Below are 18,763 nucleotides of genomic sequence, written 5' to 3'. Positions count from 1 at the left end.
AGCTTGCCCTTTGTGACCATCGGGATGTTCGGCCCGGGGTTGGCTTTGCAAAGGGGGCTTGTGTCTATGGAGCTTCGGGGAGGGGGCCGGCGGGAGGTATGTGCCACCCGAGGCCCCTCTGCACGGCGTCCTTGGGATCCGCTGCCTGGGTCTGCCCCAGCCAGCGGTGGGGAATCTGCGTGGTGATGGAGGAAGGGGGGGTGACTGGAAACAGCATCCCCCACCCCACCCAGCGTGTCTCTCCTGTGTTCTTTTCCAACAGGGTAGAGGTGTCCCCCCCCCCCCATCCCTGGTTGTTCTCAGCTGCCTTCCTCGCCTTGTTGAACCCAGCAGCATCTAAGCTTTTAGGAAGCAGGGCTTGTTTGCCCATCTCTGCAGCGATTCTGCAGCCTCCTGCCTCTCTCCCCCCACCTTTCTCCACTCAGATTTTGTTTTTCTCCTCTTTGGATGCTGGAAGCAAGAGAGGAGGATGAGTTAAATCTGATTCGGCAGGAACTGAACAGTTGCGCGTGTGGCGGCGGCGGCGGGAACTCCCCTCCCTTTGCTCTTTTTTCCCTCTCGCTGGCCGAGGGGTAGAAATTGCAAGGTCAACGCAGCGTTCCTGAAGCATCTCAAGGTGCACTTTGAGAAGCAGCCAAGCCCAGTGGTTAGTGCAGGTGTAACCTAGTGTGGTCTCCCAGTTCCACGTGGCTTTTCTTTATCATAATGCTGGCCGTACATTAAATACGTGGCTGTCTGAAGAGACACAGAGATAATTTATGTTCATCTTCCCCACCCCAATTACTGCTTCGCGGGTTTTTGAGACTACAACTCCCATTAGCCCCAGCCAGCATGAGTTATAGTTCAAAACAGCTGGAGGGGCACCAGGTTGGAGAAGATCAAACATTTTAAAGCACCAAGTATTCTACTTGTGGGAGAAAGTTGCAGGAATCCAGTTGACCTGGGTTCAGAAGTTCTTCTCATTGTAAGGTGAGGCAACATTTAACAAAAGATTGGAGGGACTTTTGCGAACTAAGAGCATTACTTAGAAGTGAGGAGTGCCTCTCTTCATGGGCATAGCCAGGATTTTTGTTGGGAGGACAGGCCTTTTGCTTGTGTGGAGGGGGGCTACACCCATGCCTCTCTTGAAACTGAAACCATTTTTGGTGAAGCATCCCACAGCAATCATAACAGCCTTGGAACAACCCCAGCTTCTACGGGCTTCACCGAATAAGGAGGTTTAGGCACATCTTAGACCTTTGCATGCTTTTATGTTCTTTGATGGGCAGATCCTGATTCACCTGCTGCCCATATCTGCTCTCAGAACACTGTTGTTGTTGTTTAGTCGTTTAGTCGTGTCCGACTCTTCGTGACCCCATGGACCAGAGCACGCCAGGCACTTCTGTCCTCCACTGCCTCCCGCAGTTTGATCAAACTCATGCTAGTAGCTTCAAGAACACCATCCAACCATCTCATTCTCTGTCGTCCCCTTCTCCTTGTGCCCTCCATCTTTCCCAACATCAGGGTCTTTTCCAGGGAGTCCTCTCTTCTCATGAGGTGGCCAAAGTATTGGAGCCTCAACTTCACGATCTGTCCTTCCAGTGAGCACTCAGGGCTGATTTCCTTCAGAATGGAGAGGTTTGATCTTCTTGCAGTCCATGGGACTCTCAAGAGTCTCCTCCAGCACCATAATTCAAAAGCATCAATTCTTCGGCGATCAGCCTTCTTTATGGTCCAGCTCTCACTTCCATACATCACTACTGGGAAAACCATGGCTTTTACTATACGGACCTTTGTTGGCAAGGTGATGTCTCTGCTTTTTAAGATGTTGTCTTGGTTTGCCATCGCCTTTCTCCCAAGGAGCAGGCGTCTTTTAATTTCGTGACTGCTGTCACCATCTGCACTGATCATGGAGCCCAAGAAAGTAAAATCTCTCACTGCCTCCATTTCTTCCCCATCTATTTGCCAGGAGGTGATGGGCCCAGTGGCCATGATCTTCGTTTTTTTGATGTTGAGCTTCAGACCATATTTTGCGCTCTCCTCTTTCACCCTCATTAAAAGGTTCTTTAATTCCTCTTCACTTTCTGCCATCAAGGTTGTGTCATCTGCATATCTGAGGTTGTTGATATTTCTTCCGGCAATCTTAATTCCGGCTTGGGATTCATCCAGCCCAGCCTTTCGCATGATGAATTCTGCATATAAGTTAAATAAGCAGGGAGACAATATACAGCCTTGCCGTACTCCTTTCCCAATTTGGAACCAATCAGTTGTTCCATATCCAGTTCTAACTGTAGCTTCTTGTCCCACATAGAGATTTCGCAGGAGACAGATGAGGTGATCAGGCACTCCCATTTCTTTAAGAACTTGCCATAGTTTGCTGTGGTCAACACAGTCAAAGGCTTTTGCATAGTCAATGAAGCAGAAGTAGATGTCTTTCTGGAACTCTCTAGCTTTCTCCATAATCCAGCGCATGTTTGCAATTTGGTCTCTGGTTCCTCTGCCTCTTCTAAATCCAGCTTGCACTTCTGGGAGTTCTCGGTCCACATACTGCTTGAGCCTTCCTTGTAGAATTTTAAGCATAACCTTGCTAGCATGTGAAATGAGTGAAATTGTGCGGTAGTTGGAGCATTCTTTGGCACTGCCTTTCTTTGGGATTGGAATGTAGACTGATCTTCTCCAATCCTCTGGCCACTGCTGAGTTTTCCAAACTTGCTGGCATATTGAGTGTAGCACCTTAACAGCATCATCTTTTAAAATTTTAAACAGTTCAGCTGGAATACCATCACTTCCACTGGCCTTGTTATTTGCAGTGCTTTCTAAGGCCCATTTGACTTCACTCTCCAGGATGTCTGGCTCAAGGTCAGCAACCACACTACCTGGGGTGTACGAGACATCCATATCTTTCTGGTATAATTCCTCTGTGTATTCTTGCCACCTCTTCTTGATGTCTTCTGCTTCAGTTAGATCTTTACCACTTTTGTCCTTTGTTATGGTAATCTTTGTACGAAATGTTCCTTTCATATTTCCGATTTTCTTGAACAGATCTCTGGTTCTTCCCGTTCTCTCAGAACACTACAGTACTGCTAAGTCTCAGTTTAGATGATGAGATCAAGTCCTGTGCAGTTCCTGGTTGCTGTTTGGCATCCTGTCTCTGGTATCCTTTTGACCTCAGAGCCCCTCCCCATTCTGTTCCCCAGCTGTGTGGTTCTCCATGGGTCAGGCACCTTAGACAGGTTCCTTTTGCTTTCCAGAGAGAGGTTGGTGCGGAGAACCTGCTTTATTTGCTTTGCTTTGCATTTGCCCAGGGAAGAGAATGGATGTATGAGCAATACTTTAGTAAAGAGGCTCCATCAGTATTGATCTTGCTCTTAACACAGAGAACAAAGATGGAGCTGGGGGGGGGAGGGTGAGTGGCAGAACCAAATCCAGTGCAGAGTCAGCATCTCCAGGCCTGCAGGGATCAAGGTGACCTTGGAGAAAAAAGGTTCACTTCTCTCTCATCTCGGCATGGGGCTGGGGGCCTTGTGTAGGCAGGGAGATTCTCCCATTCTTTATTTTGTCTGGGTTTTCTGTGTGTCAGCGATGATGAAGCTGTGGCCCTCCAGATGTTGTTGGACTCCATCCTCTGACATGACCAGTGGGCAGGGATGGTGGGAGCAACTCCCGAAGGGCCACAGGTGCTCAAAGCTTTTCTTAGCTCCTGTTGAAATCTTGTGATGTTGGTAGTCTTTTAGGGGTTGGTGTGTGGAGTTCCCTGCTCCCATTCCATAGCCCAGTCCACTGAGTCCTTAGCCAAGGGGCAGATCCTGGTAGCTCATATCCGGCAGGCACTTTTCTGCTTGTTGTCTCTCCTGATGACTTCAGGCTCTCCAGCAATGAAGCAGTCTCTTTCCTGTGGGCTTGGAATGAACTTTCTGCGTTAAGGTTGAACCTCTCATCATCAAGACGCAGAGGAATGTTAAGTAGCCTAAATGCTAGCTTTGTGTTTGTTTCTGATTGATGCTTAGTGCTTGAGAGGCACATAATTGCTGCCATGTTTAGAGGTTCAGTCTTCAGCATCCCAAATATGAAAGGATATTGGGGGTGCGAGCTGGGAAGGACTTCCCTTCTGGGATATTGCCGGGTGTGGGCTACGGCAGGGGTGAGGAGATGGGCCACAAATCTTTTTCTGAATGGCCCAAGTGGTTTTTGTGGGTAATGAACTTGGGGAGAAATTGAATGCGTATGCATGATCTGGGTTACTCAGTGGGATAATTGTTCCTCAAAAAGTCAAATAAATTTATCTAGGGAGCGATAGATAGGGACTGTTGAGTAGATTTGTAGCAAGATCTGGTGGGGAAATTAACTGGGTAAATTAATTGAATTGGACCTGATTTGGATGGCTTGGGATGAGGTGCAAATGAATTTATTTGGGGTGATTTGCATAGGAAATTCTTTAGTTTTCATTCTACAACAAATGGAGATCTATACGTATCAATGAGCACATGCATGTCCTATGCAAGTGCTTCCAGTCTCTTTAAGTACATAGCAACACTGCTTCACTCCACCTGGACCAGGAATAAACAGGACTGGGTTACTTAGACAGGTGGTCCAATTTGTAAGGTGGTTTCAAGGTGCTCTAACACCACACATAGCTCTTCTAGGATACTCCCAACTGCACCTTTTTCAGGCAGCCCTAAGTGTGAAAAAAGGTGTAGTGAGTGTACAAACAGGTGTTGGAAGAGAGGAATAGTAGCTTTCGCCAAAGGGCAACCTCATAATCTGGTTCATCTCCCCTTGGGACAAGCCCCTTACCTGGTTGCCCTCTGTTTAAATGCCAAGCTGTATGCTGTGTTGGAGTTCCATGTTTGGCACACTGAAAATAATATTTTTGTACAAGCAATTGTGAGGGGCCCTGATTTGAAACAGGACTGTGGAGGAGGGGTCTAATCAGAGGCCCCCAGTCTAAATCTGCCTCCCTTGGAGCTGCTATTAGCCAGAGAGGGAAATTGTGTTGGTTTAAAACCCACCACCCTTTGTGATGGGCCTAGATGAACAGAGACTAGAGTGGCAGACTATGTTGGGGGATGTTGTTGGAGGTGCTGCGCGCTTTTCCATATATCTCCATGTTTTGCAACACCTCCCCTGTGCAAGCTGTGTGGCCGTTGCCATTCTGGTGCCCACCAGATATTCAGATGTCAGTTCCTATCAGCCAGGTGATGGCTGGGCTCTAGTTAGGCGTTCCCAGAGTATCAGCCAGCAAGTTGGGTTATATATAACTATCTAAATACCTCTTAAGAGCTGAGTGGGTGGGCAGAAATGCCTGGGGAGTTCCCGGGGTGTGTTTTGACTTGCCAGGGTAGAGGCATGCAAAAGCCTCCTATAATTGTTTGGAGACAGTGAAGAGTTTTGCACAAGGGCTTTCCTCTTGGCACAGTTTCCCTTGGCAGCTAGATTCCGCCGCCCCCCCCCCTGAAGACTCAGGGTAATGGTGTTCCTGTCTTTCAAACCATTTTCATACAAAAGGTTAAGACCAGAGTGGAACATACTGTCTGTCTTTCTAATAGTAAATGGAAAGGCAGGACTTTTTGCATGGCTTCATTTTGTCCTGGTGTAGGATATTCCATTTAATCCCAAAACTGCCAGTAAGGAGTGTGTTGTTCTCACCAACCATCCTGTGGAAGGAAAGAGCTTCCTTTCCAGTCGGCCTCTCCTGTCTAAATGATGGTGCATGCTGTCAGTTCTCCCTACCATACCTCTTCCTAAATATGCCTTTTTAACGAGCTATTCCATCGCCTGCTTTTGGCTCTTCCACACACAACTTTTGGCCATTGTGTCCTAGGCTGTAAATAAGTGCTCTGTACAGGAACAGAGTTGTGTGTTCAATAAAAGAGTCGTGGGAATACTCATCCATCAAAACTAGATACTTGCTTTTATTTTGGTAAAAGATCAGCAGCTGATATTCTTGGCATCATACTGTAGTCTAAAAAGACAAAGTTGTTCCCTTTGTGGCATCCTGCTTTTTAGCTGGCCAATAATAATATAGTTGCTTTATTTCGAAAAGAATCCCAGGTTGTGGGGTTCTGACTAGTCAGTGGTTGTCCAGACTTAAAAGTCATGATTTTTGCCTTGATTGGACTAAAGAAACAATCTGGGTGGTTTGGGAGAGTAACCTTTGCCTTGGTAGAAAGGGCAGGGGACCGTTTTTATGCTTGCGTGCAGTTCCTTTCTCAGGAGGCAGGCCAGGAAATAAAAAACAGAGAGAACCACCAGCAGCTTAATCCCCTACTCAAACCCCAGGGAAACATTTTCCATGCAGGTCCCAGCTTCAATCCCTGGCATCTTCAGGTAGGGCTGGGGAAGAACCCCTCCCTGAAATTCCCAAGAGCTGCTGCGAATCAGTGTAGATGGTCCTGTGTTTGATGGACCAATGGGCTGACTCCAAATAAGGCAGCATCCTGTGTTCCTATGGCGACTGGCACACAGGAGCAAACTGTTCCTCTTTCAATAGGCTTGTTCAGGAATACATCCGATATCTGCTTCTCTGTCCTCCCGTCCCTCTGAACTCACCCCCCCTTTCTTCTGGAAGGTAGCTGCTGTTGTTTTGGTGTGTGGCAAAATGTGCTGAGCACTGCCCCTTTAAGCTGGACTGCCTCACTGGTGCTGTGTGTGTGTGTGTGTGCGTGTGCGTGTGTGTGTGTGTGTGCAAGGTGCACAGATATTTCTGGTATCAGTCATGTGATCCTGCCCTGGGGTGCTTTCGCTTATTCAGAGCACTGGCTTTAAAGGCTCAGGCTTTGGACATGCAGAGCCTGCAGCCTCCCACTGCTGAGAGCAAGGGCAGTGAATGCTGGTGTCAGATCACCTCTGTCAGTGGAGAAGGGTTGTAAAGAGATCCCAGGGGCTGTCATGGTTACACTGGGCAGGGGGTGGCTCTCCTGCAGCAGAGATGCAGGAGTCACTAGTTATTCCTCCCAGCAAAGTATTGAGCTACAGTGGTACCTCTAGATGCGAACGGGATCTGTTCCGGAGCCCCGTTCACATCCTGAAGCGAACGCAACCCACGTCTGCGCAGGCTGCAACTCGCCACTTCTGCACATGCGCGTGATGTCATTTTGAGCGTCTGCACATGCATGAGCGGCGAAACCCAGAAGTAACGTGTTCCGTTACTTCCGAGTCGCTGCAGAGCACAACCCGAAAATGCTCAACCTGAAGCAACTTCAAGCCGAGGTATGACTGTATTGCTTAAAATATCCCTCCAGTTTATCCTGTTCCTCCACTAGGCAAAGTGGCTCATCATTGGAACGTAAACATCCACAATAGATCACTGAAATCATGTATGACAAGAGCAAGAGGCCAATGGCTGCAATCCTGAGTGCACATTTACTTGGGAGTAAGTCTCTCTGAACTCTGTTGGACTTGCTTCTGAGTAACGCACAGCAAAGCTCTGCAAAGCTAGTGTCTGCTTGCCTGGTCACTGGCTGTTCTTGAAAGAGTTCCATGCAATGGCTGGGACGAGGCGGGGGGGGGGGCATAATCAGCACAGGTACCACTCCTGATGTTTTTGCAAAACTCCCCAGCCCCTGGCTTGCATGTGCTTGGTTAAAATACATGTCACTAATTATGCATAGCTCAGGCATTAAAATACAAAAGAGTTAGATGAACAGTGGCTAATACTGTCTTGGTAGTGATGACAATGGTCTCAACCATAATTGTAGAAGTTGTGACAGCTGATAGTAATTAGCTGTTTATAACTTTGGTGTTATGACATAACTGTGGTGTTGTGACAGTGTAATCATTGTGACAATGATTATGTATTGATAAAAAGATTAGGTGCCCACATTCCCATGTCTCTGGGTTAGCGGCACCATTCCTTGCCTTTGTGGGATCATGGCTATCCACATTTTACTGCGGGGCAACTGAGTCTAAGACTTGCCCCTGCCTTATGGACAGGGTGCTCCACCAGCAGTGATGAAGGGTGCGGTGTGTGTGTGTTTGTAATCGGTTGAAAGCCTTTCTTCCTGGTGCTCAGGATTTGGCACTTAGGGTGCCTGGATTTAGTTTCTAGCCTGGGAAGGTTTCAGTTGGTGGAACCAGATCTCAATGGTAGCACGCCTGCTTTGCATGCAGAAGGTCCCAGAAGGTTTGACTTCCTGGCACCGCTGGCTAAGAGACTCAGCTCGCAGTTGATGGGCAAAACTCTGCCTGATGCCATGGAGAACCATTGCCACTTAGAGCGAGCCATGCAGGACTATGTGGGCAAGTAGCCCAGCCTGATGAGTTTACACCTCCTTTTTGAATTGTGCTGTGGTGGCAGATCTTGGTGGAACAGAAATCCACCCGTTGTTCTTGTTACATCAGGGATTCCAGGATTCTCCCCTTTCTCTTTCCAGGGGCTGCCAAGGCTGAAAATGAGAAGCGTCTGAGTGTCCAGTACAAGGCAAGGGACGAGCGGCCTGACAATGTTTTCTTCCCCAGCAACCGACCTCCACACCTTGAGGAGCTGCATATCCAGGCCCAGGCTGGGCTCAAGTCATTGCAGAACCAAGGTACTGGGTTGCGGGGTTGGCAGGAGGGAGTGAATGGGGACGGATGTGTTAGGATGGACACTTAGACCATTCTGTCTCTGAGCCCTCTGAGCTCTCATAGAATCATAGAGTTGGAAGGGACCACAAGGGTCGTCTCATTCAACCTCTTGCAGTGCAGAAATCATTGGCCCAACGTGAGGCTCGGAGCCATGAGATTAAGAGTCTCATGCTCTACTGATTGAGCCATTTGCTCTGTTTTCCTTTCATAATACTCTTGGCACAAAACCTCCCTGGCCCAGGGTCCTCTGGGTGGGGAGCAGTTGTTTCTTTGCTCTCTGTTGTCACTTGGGATGCTAAACTATAGCATCAGCCCTCCCTCACGGTAAATGGTACTCCTGTTCAGAACAGCCTGGGACTGGGCTCTTGCGAAACCACAGCTTAGTTCGGTCAGAAACAAGTAGCTGTGTTGGCCTGATAGGAGAAAAACTGCAGAGACAGTTAAAATTGTGCCTGGCTCAAAATGCAGCATGCAAACTGTAGGGCAGGGTCACCGATGTAGTGGCCACTAGGTGTTGCTAGACTACAAATCCCATCATCCCTCAATATTGACCATGCACAGAACTCTACCACAGGCAGTGTGTGTGTGTGTGTGTGTGTGTGTGTGTGTGTTTGTTTTGTGGGGTGGAATACAAGGGGAAAATATAAGAAATCTCTTAACACAGATACCTGCCCCCCCTTCTTAATTAAATACAAACTAGCAACCATTTGGCCTAATGTGTAACTTGAAAGTTTGAGTGGTGCAGAATAGCTTTGTGTGGGCTTCTCAAAATGGATCAGCATCCTGTCCCAACTGAATCTGAATCAAGCTTTGTGCCCTGAGCTGATTTATAGGGTCTGGGCTTAGGCCTGGAATTTGCCACCAAAAAAGCAACCACCTCTGTGTACATGCAAAGTACATTTCTGATTTCCGTAACTGCTAAAGAACTGCACCCTCCATGAGCACACCTGAGCCAATGGGAAGAGGTCCCTCTGCTCCAGGCATGGTACATCATGTTTAGAACTGTGGCTGTGAGGAGTCCCATCTGCCTCCTTATACTACTGGGTGGGGTTCCTCCCTCTGCCCCTGACTGTGGTTCTGCCCACGCTGGAGATCAAACAGCACCTGCCAAGCATGGAAAGGCGGTTGCAGCTGCGCAGTGCCGGATGGGCAGGTTGCCGTCTCAGAGCAGAGTCCAGTGCCTGTGAGGCCAGTGGCCTGCCTGCCAGGGAGAGCGGCTGCCTGCTCTCTTCCTCTGAGGCTGGGCTGGGTCATGAGCAGGATCTCCAGGAGGGTTCTTGAGAAGCCCCTTCCCTCCCAGGACAGCAGGAGAGGCAAGGAGGTGGGAGACTATTCCTTCCTGCGTTCTCTTCTCTGCTCTCCGCTCCCGGCACTCTGGATCAGCGCTTAGTGGCCTCCAGCCCTCCCCGGGCTGGCAGACGATGTTTTTTCTGCTGTTGCCTTTCAGAGAAACACAAGCAGAGCAAGAGGGTCTGGGACCACAGCGACACCAGCAGCATCCAGGTAAGCCGGTTGCATGTCAGGCAGCAGCTTGCGTTGCCCTCTTTCCTCCACAACCACCATGTGCACGTCACACCCTTGCAGTGCCGTTGCATATTTTCCATTGGCCTGTGCTGTGCTAACTTGCAGCGTCTTCACCACCACACCTGCCACCCTGAGGATAAGATACCCGGGAAGCCTTGGGGTTGTTTTCCCATACCCCTCTTCCCTCCGCTGCAAACAGAAAAGCATTTGTGCTGTGTTCCTCCAGCCGCAGCATCCTCTTTATAAAATGATCCTGATTTTGCACAATATGAGATCAAAAGCTGATCTTGTGCCTTCTTGAAATTGCCCAGAGGTGGATGAGGGAGTCTGGCAGCTGATGGACCCTGCAGTGGGACCTGGGATCGCTCGGGAAGGTCCTCTTGTGGAAGGAGCCAGCAAATGCGGAGCCTCCACCAGCACCGAACTCGGGTGGGGTGAAAGCTGGCCTCTTCTCTTCTGTTTATCTTGGCTGCAGCCTGGTGGACTTTGTCCCCAGCACTTCCCTGCAGCTGCACTTCCCTCCTCCTGGCTGCTGATTCCAGCAAATCCTGCCTTCAGCTCTGCTTTCCTCAAAGATGACCCTTCCTGAAGGGGTTTTTGCTTCTTGCTCATGTAGCCCTTTTGGAGTTCAGGGAATAAAACTAGACAGGTTAGAAAGAGGAAGCCAGACTTCAGCAGAGAAGACTCTTCTGACCTCTTTGTTCCTCGTGTTCTAGGTTATGCAGAATAGGTGAGAAACACCTCTCTGTGTGTTGCACAAAGCAGTACCAAATCTGTGATTATTAATCAGCAAAAGCTTTAAATCTTTTTCTTTTTCTTTTTAAAAAAGAAACAATGTTCTGGCTGATTGGCAAACCATATTGGAATATCCCTTTTTCTTCTCAAAAATATATTTTGTTGTGCAAAGGAATTTGAAGCAGCAAACAATCTCCTGCATGTTCTGGCCACTTGAGTGTTCAAGCGGACAGCTGGTGCTAAATTGAAATTCTGTAACCTGACAGTAAAACAAACCAACCAACCAAGAAACCGAATTCTGCAATCTGCATGAAGTATGTAAAGCCCCCATTCCTCTGGCTTTTGAGATTTCAGCAGGCTTTCCAGAGCACCGTCAAGCATTTCCACACAGCCACAAGGCCTAGAAAATTTAAAAAGGGCACTTGAGACTCTTAGCTTCATGCTGCACCCCGTGCCACATCCTTTGTTTACATGGAATGGCAGGGCTTACGATGTCCTGATCATATAGCTGAGGAATACTGGCTAAGTGGGAAACAAGCACCCAGGCCTTGTCATTGTTGGAGAGCATGCCTGCGGTTGGAGCTTCACCGACTGTTTTTACAAATGTGCAAAACCAAGGCAACTTCTAATGTGCCCTTTTACACTGATTTCACGGTCCTTTAATCAGAAAGGAGTTTGTGCCCTTGAAAGCAATGCCAAGGCCGGCCCAATGGCTTGGCTTCTGTCAAGCAGCGCCACCTGGCGGACAGGAAGGATGATCCTGTCTGCAACTTGCTCCCTCGCTCATTTCATAGAATCAGAGAACTGTAGAGTTGTAAGGGACCATCAAGGGTCATCTGGTCCAACTCCATGCAATGCAGGAATCTTTTGCCCAATGTGGGGCTTGAACCCACAGCACTGAGATTAGAAGAGTCTCATGCTTTACTGACTGAGCAATTAATGCTTCTGGTTTTTTTACGGAGGCAAGAGGGGGGCACAGCAGGCAGACTCCTAGGGGCTGCCGCCTCCTTGCCTTTGGAAGGATCCTGGGTAGGTTGGATGTCCATGCCTGTGAGACCCATCTCTGGGCTCCAAGGGGGGACCTTCTATTAAGGTTACCAGATTTTTTTCAATGAATCTGGGGACACTTTCCAACTTCAATGGATTTTGTATGGGGACTGATTATAAATCCGGGGACTGTCCCCGGGAAACGGGAACATCTGGTAACCTTACCTTCTATGGGTGAACAGGACTTGGTGGGAAATTTACCCTCTTGCCTTCATTTCCTCCCCTCTCGGCATGCAGTCTTCCCGCTCATCCACAGAGGGTGACGACCTCTCGATCCGGAGTCAGACCCCATCATGTGCCACGGAAAGCACCTCCGAGGATGCCCTCTCGGTGCGCTCAGAGATGATCCAGAGGAAAGGTACTACTGCCAGAAGCCTTGGGTTCAGGAGCTGGGCTTGGTGCAGGGAGGGAAACTGCAGCTGTTTTTTCCAGAGACCACCACAACCCCTCGCAAAAAATTCAGAGGGTCTGCTTGAAGGAAGGGTCAAATGCAAAGTTGAGCTGTGAAATTTGCCTGTGTTGGGAATAAGCAGAGATGAGAAACTTTGCACATTAAGGTCCTCCACATTGGCAGACGTGAGCCATTTGACAGAGCATGCAAGGTTGGATATAAGGTCTCTACTCCTTCCTTTAATTCATTCTCCCCCTCCATTTTAGGCTCCACCTTTCGGCCACATGATTCGTTCCCCAAATCCTCAGCAAAGGGCGAGAAGAGGAAGAAAGAGCGGAGGACTACTGTTCTGGGTCTCCCCCAACATGTGCAGAAAGAGCTGGGTAAGCCCAGTCAGCTTGGCAACTTAAAATGTAAAAACAGTTTGGCTGCAAAGGGGGGCGGGATCTGCCTTTTCTCTGCAAAATCTGAATTTGAAAAGTGGAAAAACCGCAATCAGGGTGACTGATGGAAACTGGATAAGCATGCATGGACTTAAGTGCACACTTGTGTCTGGCGGTGTAAGCTGGGAAACTGCTTTGGCCAAACTTGTGGATTGTTAGGCTTGGCTGGGTTTGGAAAAGTGATTTGTGCACACTTGAGGTGGGATGAGATGTGGGAGCAGGGAGAGGCTTAGGAAGTTGGATGCTGTTTTGGGGCAGAAGTCTAATGAGAAACACAGATGTCTGGTTAAATATATGCAAAGCATATGCTTTGTACTCTTAACATGCAAAATGAGTTAAAATATTAAACCTCAGCAGCACAACTATGTGAGTTAGTAACTGCGGGGGTTTGCTTCCAAGGGTTCTGAAAATGTGTATGCTCAAAACACTTGGAACTGCTCCTGTGTCAGCATCCCTTCCAGAGCCTGTGCGCTGAGCAGGCCTTGACTTCCAAGCAAGGCTAAGAGCTTAAAAGCCCTTCCTGCGCTGTGAAAATGAGGCACAATAGAGCTTTTAAGCTCTCTGCATTGCATGCATTTAACATGTGCATTTTGAACCGCCCTGCATTCAACTGTGCAAGGTTTAAATGACACACGTTAACTGCGCATAAGATGCCACCATGCTATATTTTGCAAGGTGGAGACTGGAAGTTGAGAGGGAGTTGTCATGTTCCTGGTCATCCACTGAGCTGATGGCTCACTTGGTGCTGGGACCCTTCCAGCACCAGGACAGACCCTTCCTTTTCCTCCCATTCTCTTCTCCTGGCTGGTGGGACCCAGGAGCTTCAGCATGCAGTTTTGGTGTCCAACCGCTGGGACTTCCTTCTCCATCTTATCAGTTACCCAATAAGGTGACTGAGAAGCATTTATGGGACTTGAGAGCACTGAAGTTCATTTCTTCTGCTTGCGCTATATAGTTTTTTCCCACTGGCCCCTCATTCCTTATTTCCTTTGTATTATCTGCTTCAGGCCTGAGCAACGGATATGAGGCGAAGAAACGCCCGGGCAGCATTGCTGTCCGACCTGATGCGACCTCTCCGGCCCTCTCGAATGGTGGTGAGGTTCACGGCACTGCCATCCACATCCCCACCGTTGATGGGAAACTACGGCCCACCGCCATCCCCAAGGGTGGTGCCCGCGTCTCCCTGCAGGCCCTGGAGGTCCTGGAGGCCGATACCTCTCTCCAGCGCCACATCAACTGCGTCTACTACGACGACTCACTCCTGGGGCGCAAGACGGCGGCGAAGCTGTCCCCCTTGGCCAGGCCCAAGTCTCTGGCTGTGCCCTGGATGACCACCCAGCCAGGCTCCCCCGAGCTGCTGGGCCCCGTCATGTCCATCTCTCCGCAGGGCACCTACCTGTCGAAGATCATCCCCAACGCCGTCATGCCTCCCATGGTGGACGTCATCGCCCTCTCGCGTAACAAGGTGCGCACGCTGAGCCGCTGCAGCCTCTCAACTGCCAGCCCAGCTTCTGTGCGCTCGGTGGGACGCTTCCCTTCTGGCCCCCGCAGCCGCGAGCACTCCTCCTCCAGTGACAACTGGAGCCATTCCCAGTCCACAGAAACCATCGTTTCGAACACCTCCACCATCTCCTCACACGGGGGCACCGACAGCAGGAAAGGCGAGGCCAGGCCTGAAGGGCAGGTACGGGGGGCGGCTAGGCCCGACTTGGACCAGCTCAGTACCTTCAGCTCCATGAGCGGCACCAGCTCAAACTGCCACGGCAGCAAGGCCGCCCCTGCCTCCCCCCACCTCCTTGGGGTGCGGCCCCCCGGAAGCAGCGGGCGGGCCTCCCCTGCCTACAGCACCGGCAGTGCGGCGGAGGGCTCAGACAGCATGAGCGTGCGGAGCGACCGTTCCTCCACCCGCAGCGTCTCCCTCAGGAAGATGAAGAGAGCCCCCGCACCCCCGCGCAGGACGTACTCCCTGCACAAGAAGGCTCAGCAGCTGGAGGCTGAGGGGGCACCCAGAGCGATGGGCCTGCCCCCCATGCCAGAGCGCAGGCCCCCACGGGAAGGCAGTGAGGCGTGGGCTGCGGGGCGGCTAGGGAGCCCCAGCCTAACCGGGGACGACGAAGTGTTCTCCCCCTCATCGCAGAGCGAGACCAGCAGCCTCCGTTCTGACAGCCTGGCCTGCTCTCCCAGCGTCTCTCTCCGGAGCCCGACCATCCGAGAGGAGGGGCAAGTGGATGAGACGTCGGAAGTCCCCTCAAAGCACAGCTCCCCCGACCACTTTGGCCGCACGATGTCACCCTCCAGTGGGTACTCGAGTCAGAGTGGCACGCCCACCCTCCACACCAAGGGCCTCGTGGCCCACGCCTCGCCCTCCGGGAAGAAGAGGCCCCAACCAAAGAAGCCGGAGCGAGTCTGCTCCCTGCAATCCCCGGGGCCCTCCGTCTCCTCCTCCCTGACATCCTTGTCCTCCTCTGCCTCGGATCCAGCCGCTGTGGAGGGGACGGCCCCGCCTTCAGCAGGAGCCTCTGCCAACGCTGCCCCCGCTCTGAATAAAATGGACAGGTTCCTTATCCCTCCTCACCCCAAGGTGCCAGCTCCCTTCTCCCCTCCACCCACCCAGGGCCAACTGGTGGAACCCAAACCTGCCAGTGCCCCAGCCCCCGCGGGCCAACCTCACCAGCAGCCCGCTGTCCTCACGAAAGCTAGTCATGGGTCGCCTCCTCCATCGCCCCCTCCAGCCTACCACCCGCCACCACCCCCAGCAAAGAAGGCCAGTGCCATTCCGGAGGCCCCAGCTGCCCCTACACCTTCTGAGACCGTGCCGGATGCTCCTGCGGATCCTCTGTGGCCCCCTCCGCCCCCACCCGTGCCCGACGCCCATGACCTCTCCATGGCCGACTTTCCTCCCCCGGACGAGGCCTACTTTGTGCCGCCCCTGCCAGAGCCCCAGCTGCAGGCTGTGGGGACACCCTCCCTTCAAGTCACTGTGGCAGCTCCTGCGGAGAAGGAGCAGCCGGCCAACCAAAGAGCAGCCCTTGCGGAGGAGGGCCAAGCGCCTGCCTCTTCGCCCTCCTTCTCCACAAGAGTGTCCTCCAAGATCCAGCAGCAGGGGGCGCCGGACGCCACACCACTGCCAGCTCCTCAAGCAGAGCCGCCGCCACCTCCCAGGTTCCCTGTGGCAGGAGAAACTACCCTCCACTGGAAGCCCACTGGCCCGGCGGCAACAACCTCCAGCCTCCAAGCCCAGCCCAGCCTTAAGAAGCCTGCCGCCAGCGCCCACCCCGACCTCAAGAAAGAGCCGGCATCTCGCAGCAAGAGCAACTCCACGCCAAAGGAGGACGCCAGCCTCCCCATTGTGACCCCTTCCCTGCTGCAGATGGTCCGCCTGCGCTCGGTCCACATGGACACCCACGCCCCTGCTGCGAGCCCAGCGGCAGCCAACCCCGTGGCGGAGCAGAACGGGCCGAGCACTGGGGTCAGCGGGAAGCTGGGGCAGCCTGCCCCACAGAAGCCTGTCCGCAAGTCGCTCTCCTTGAGGGCCCCGAAGGACAGCAGTGGTCCATCTTCAAACCCCCTGCACGATGCCGTGCGCCTGAAGGCCTCCACACTGTCTTCCAGAGACGCGCTAGGCCTCAGAGGGGCTGAGAGGAAGGCTGGCCACCGGCTGACGCTGCCGGCTTTCCCCACCGCAGCAGCTGCTCCCGCCGGCGAGGCGAAAGAGGACCAAGTGTCCCCCCACCACAAGTCCCCGGCTTCGACGGCCAGCTTCATCTTCGCCAAGAGCCCCAAGAAGCTGGTCATCGACACCTCGGCCTCCGCAGAGGCCCAGGCCAACCTGAAAAAGAACCTGGTTGCGGAACTGATGAATGTCTCTGGTCAGCGGTCCACGGCAGCCCTGGGGCTCCCCCAGCAGGGCTCAGGAAAGCCCCAGGCCCGGAAGATCCCTCCGCCCATAGCCAGGAAGCCCTCGCTAGGGCCAGGCCAGCTGCCCTCTCCCCGGAGCCCCAAGCCAGCAGGAGCTGAGGAGTTGAGCTCCACCCTGCCAGTGGCTGGGGACAGGACTAAGAGTGAGGGGTCTGGTCACCAGGCCGCTCTCCTTGGGGATAGCAGTGACAGCCCCCCAGCAGGGCCTGCAACACCACTACAGAGCCCCCCAGCACAAGGTAAGGGGCTGAGCAGGGTGGGGATTGAGTGGTCCCGATTCAGCTGTGGCAACACACATGATATTGGAAGGTCTGTCCTGGGGGTTGTTGGGCAACTGTTATTGACTGACCACGGTGCTTTATACTCACACCGTTTGACCAATGCAGGCCTTGATTTCTTGCCCTTTTTCTGCCAGTCATGTTGACTATGTCTCCAGATTCTCCCTGGGCAAGAACAGGAGGGGGTGGGTTGCCATCATGCCCTGCTTGGGGGCTCCTAGTAACAGGAAAAAGAATGCTATGCTGGAAAAAAATTTTAAAATCTAATTATGTATTTTGTTTTACAGTTGCCTAGTGATGTAAGTGCAGCATTACTGCTGTTTGTTACAGTGTAATCCTTCTTAAAATATAGTACAATTTCATCTTGCACAGGGGTTATGTTCTGGGGGTGGTGCATATACGTAAAACGACACACCTGGTAGCATTTACCCCCACCCCCAAACAAGGCAGAGAGCTTTTAAGTTTTTGTCTCTGGTGTGGATTCTACATAGCTCTCTTGCTTCCTTTCTCCACAGCTGATTAACTGAGGTTGAGGGAAGGTTGTAGGCTTTGGGGGCGGGGGTAGTCCAGCTCTGAAACCCATTGCCTCTGCTTTTCTCCTTGCAGATTTACAGGAGGAGATGGCCTGAAGGGAGACCCTGCAGCGTGGTTGCCCCTGAAATACAGGAATTGAAAATAATTAACATACACAGAAAGGAAAAAAAATCTCAGGGACCTGAGCAGGCCAGAGGAGGTCCTGGATGCGACGAAAAGGAAGACAAAACAGCCTTAGCCTCTGATGGCCTTGATATTTATGCAAAAATTGTGTTGGTTTCACTTTTTCTTCAGTAATACGGCTTTATTTTACATACAGAGACAAAAGTAGCACAACACCCTTCCTTGCTGCCGCCTCCTCCCTCAATGGGGCAGCTTTTCTCAGCTGGGGTTTTACTTTTCCCATTGTGGGGTGGTTGTTTTTTTTGGTGCATAAGGAAAATGGCTTTTAAGAACAATGGACAATGAGGACGGTTTGCGCTTCCTGCTCCCCCTGCCCCATCCCAAGGAGAAGCTGGCAGAGTCGAACCAACCTGGGCTGTGTGTGTGAGTGAGTGTGTGTGTCCGTCCCCCAGAAGAGCCCCCTCCCTTCTTTTCTCTTTGTGGGGTTGGGAGCATCGCCTGCTTTTGCACCCCTGGAATTGTACAAAACAAGCACTTTCTCAAATCGAGGCTGGAGACTGCAAGGACGGCTGCTTATGGAGAGCTGCTTAGGCTTCCCAAATGCTGCTGGGGCCCAGATCCTTTCTGCTTCTCTCCTGTGTGCTCCTGCGAAGAGCTTGCACTGAAGGGACCCTGCAAGTTAGCCTTGCTGTTCTAGTGGTGGGCCCATGTGGTGATGTACCTGGCTAGCCCAGGTAGGGTTCCTTGGTGCAAACTGGTCCCTATCAGGCAACAGCTGATTCTGGGTGGAGGGTGAGCTGCACCCTTCCCGTGGGAGACAGCTAGGAGGGGACCTAGTATAATTCCACCATAGCACAAATAGGGACACATAATTGTTCTACTCTTTCTCCTTTTTCAGACGCCACTTATGTTACCTTCTTTGTGCCTAGAACTGTCCCCCAAGGGTGGGTTGTCTCCTTGAGGGTCCAGGTACGAGAAACCTTTTCAGAGGCTCACAAGACCTAAACTGCCTAGCAGGGCATGTGCAAGAGGTGTGTGCTGGGCTAGCTGGTTGGTGCCTTTAGCAAACAGCTGGGGTGGGGGGAGACTTGGCGGGAGGGGCAGCCAGAGCCCCTTGGAGCTTAGCTCTTCACTGCCAAAACGCTAAAGGTCCGGGGCATTTTGCAGCAAAACATTCCAGGCCTAGAGCATCCTACCTTGGAGCAAGGGAAGAGTTTGGATTTGAT

General features: G+C 51.7%; 1 protein-coding gene across 3 annotated transcripts in view; it reads left to right on the top strand.

Annotated features, from left to right (window-relative positions):
* NHSL3 (NHS like 3) overlaps positions 1-18,415 on the top strand; it is a 57,430-nt gene extending 39,015 nt beyond the window's left edge. For all 3 annotated transcript variants that reach the window (XM_082233072.1, XM_082233073.1, XM_082233074.1), the window contains exons 2-7: positions 8,352-8,507; positions 9,992-10,047; positions 12,088-12,208; positions 12,508-12,624; positions 13,692-16,841; positions 17,487-18,415. In XM_082233072.1, the coding sequence (XP_082089198.1) occupies positions 8,352-8,507; positions 9,992-10,047; positions 12,088-12,208; positions 12,508-12,624; positions 13,692-16,841; positions 17,487-17,509 (3,623 nt within the window). In that variant the 3' untranslated portion in view covers positions 17,510-18,415. The remainder of the gene's footprint in view (positions 1-8,351; positions 8,508-9,991; positions 10,048-12,087; positions 12,209-12,507; positions 12,625-13,691; positions 16,842-17,486) is intronic.
* The last annotated feature ends 348 nt before the right edge of the window (positions 18,416-18,763 follow it).

This window comes from Podarcis vaucheri (assembly GCF_965113315.1).
Source record: "Podarcis vaucheri genome assembly, chromosome: 7".
NCBI lineage: Eukaryota > Metazoa > Chordata > Lepidosauria > Squamata > Lacertidae > Podarcis > Podarcis vaucheri.
This window is presented reverse-complemented; position numbering and strand designations above follow the sequence as displayed.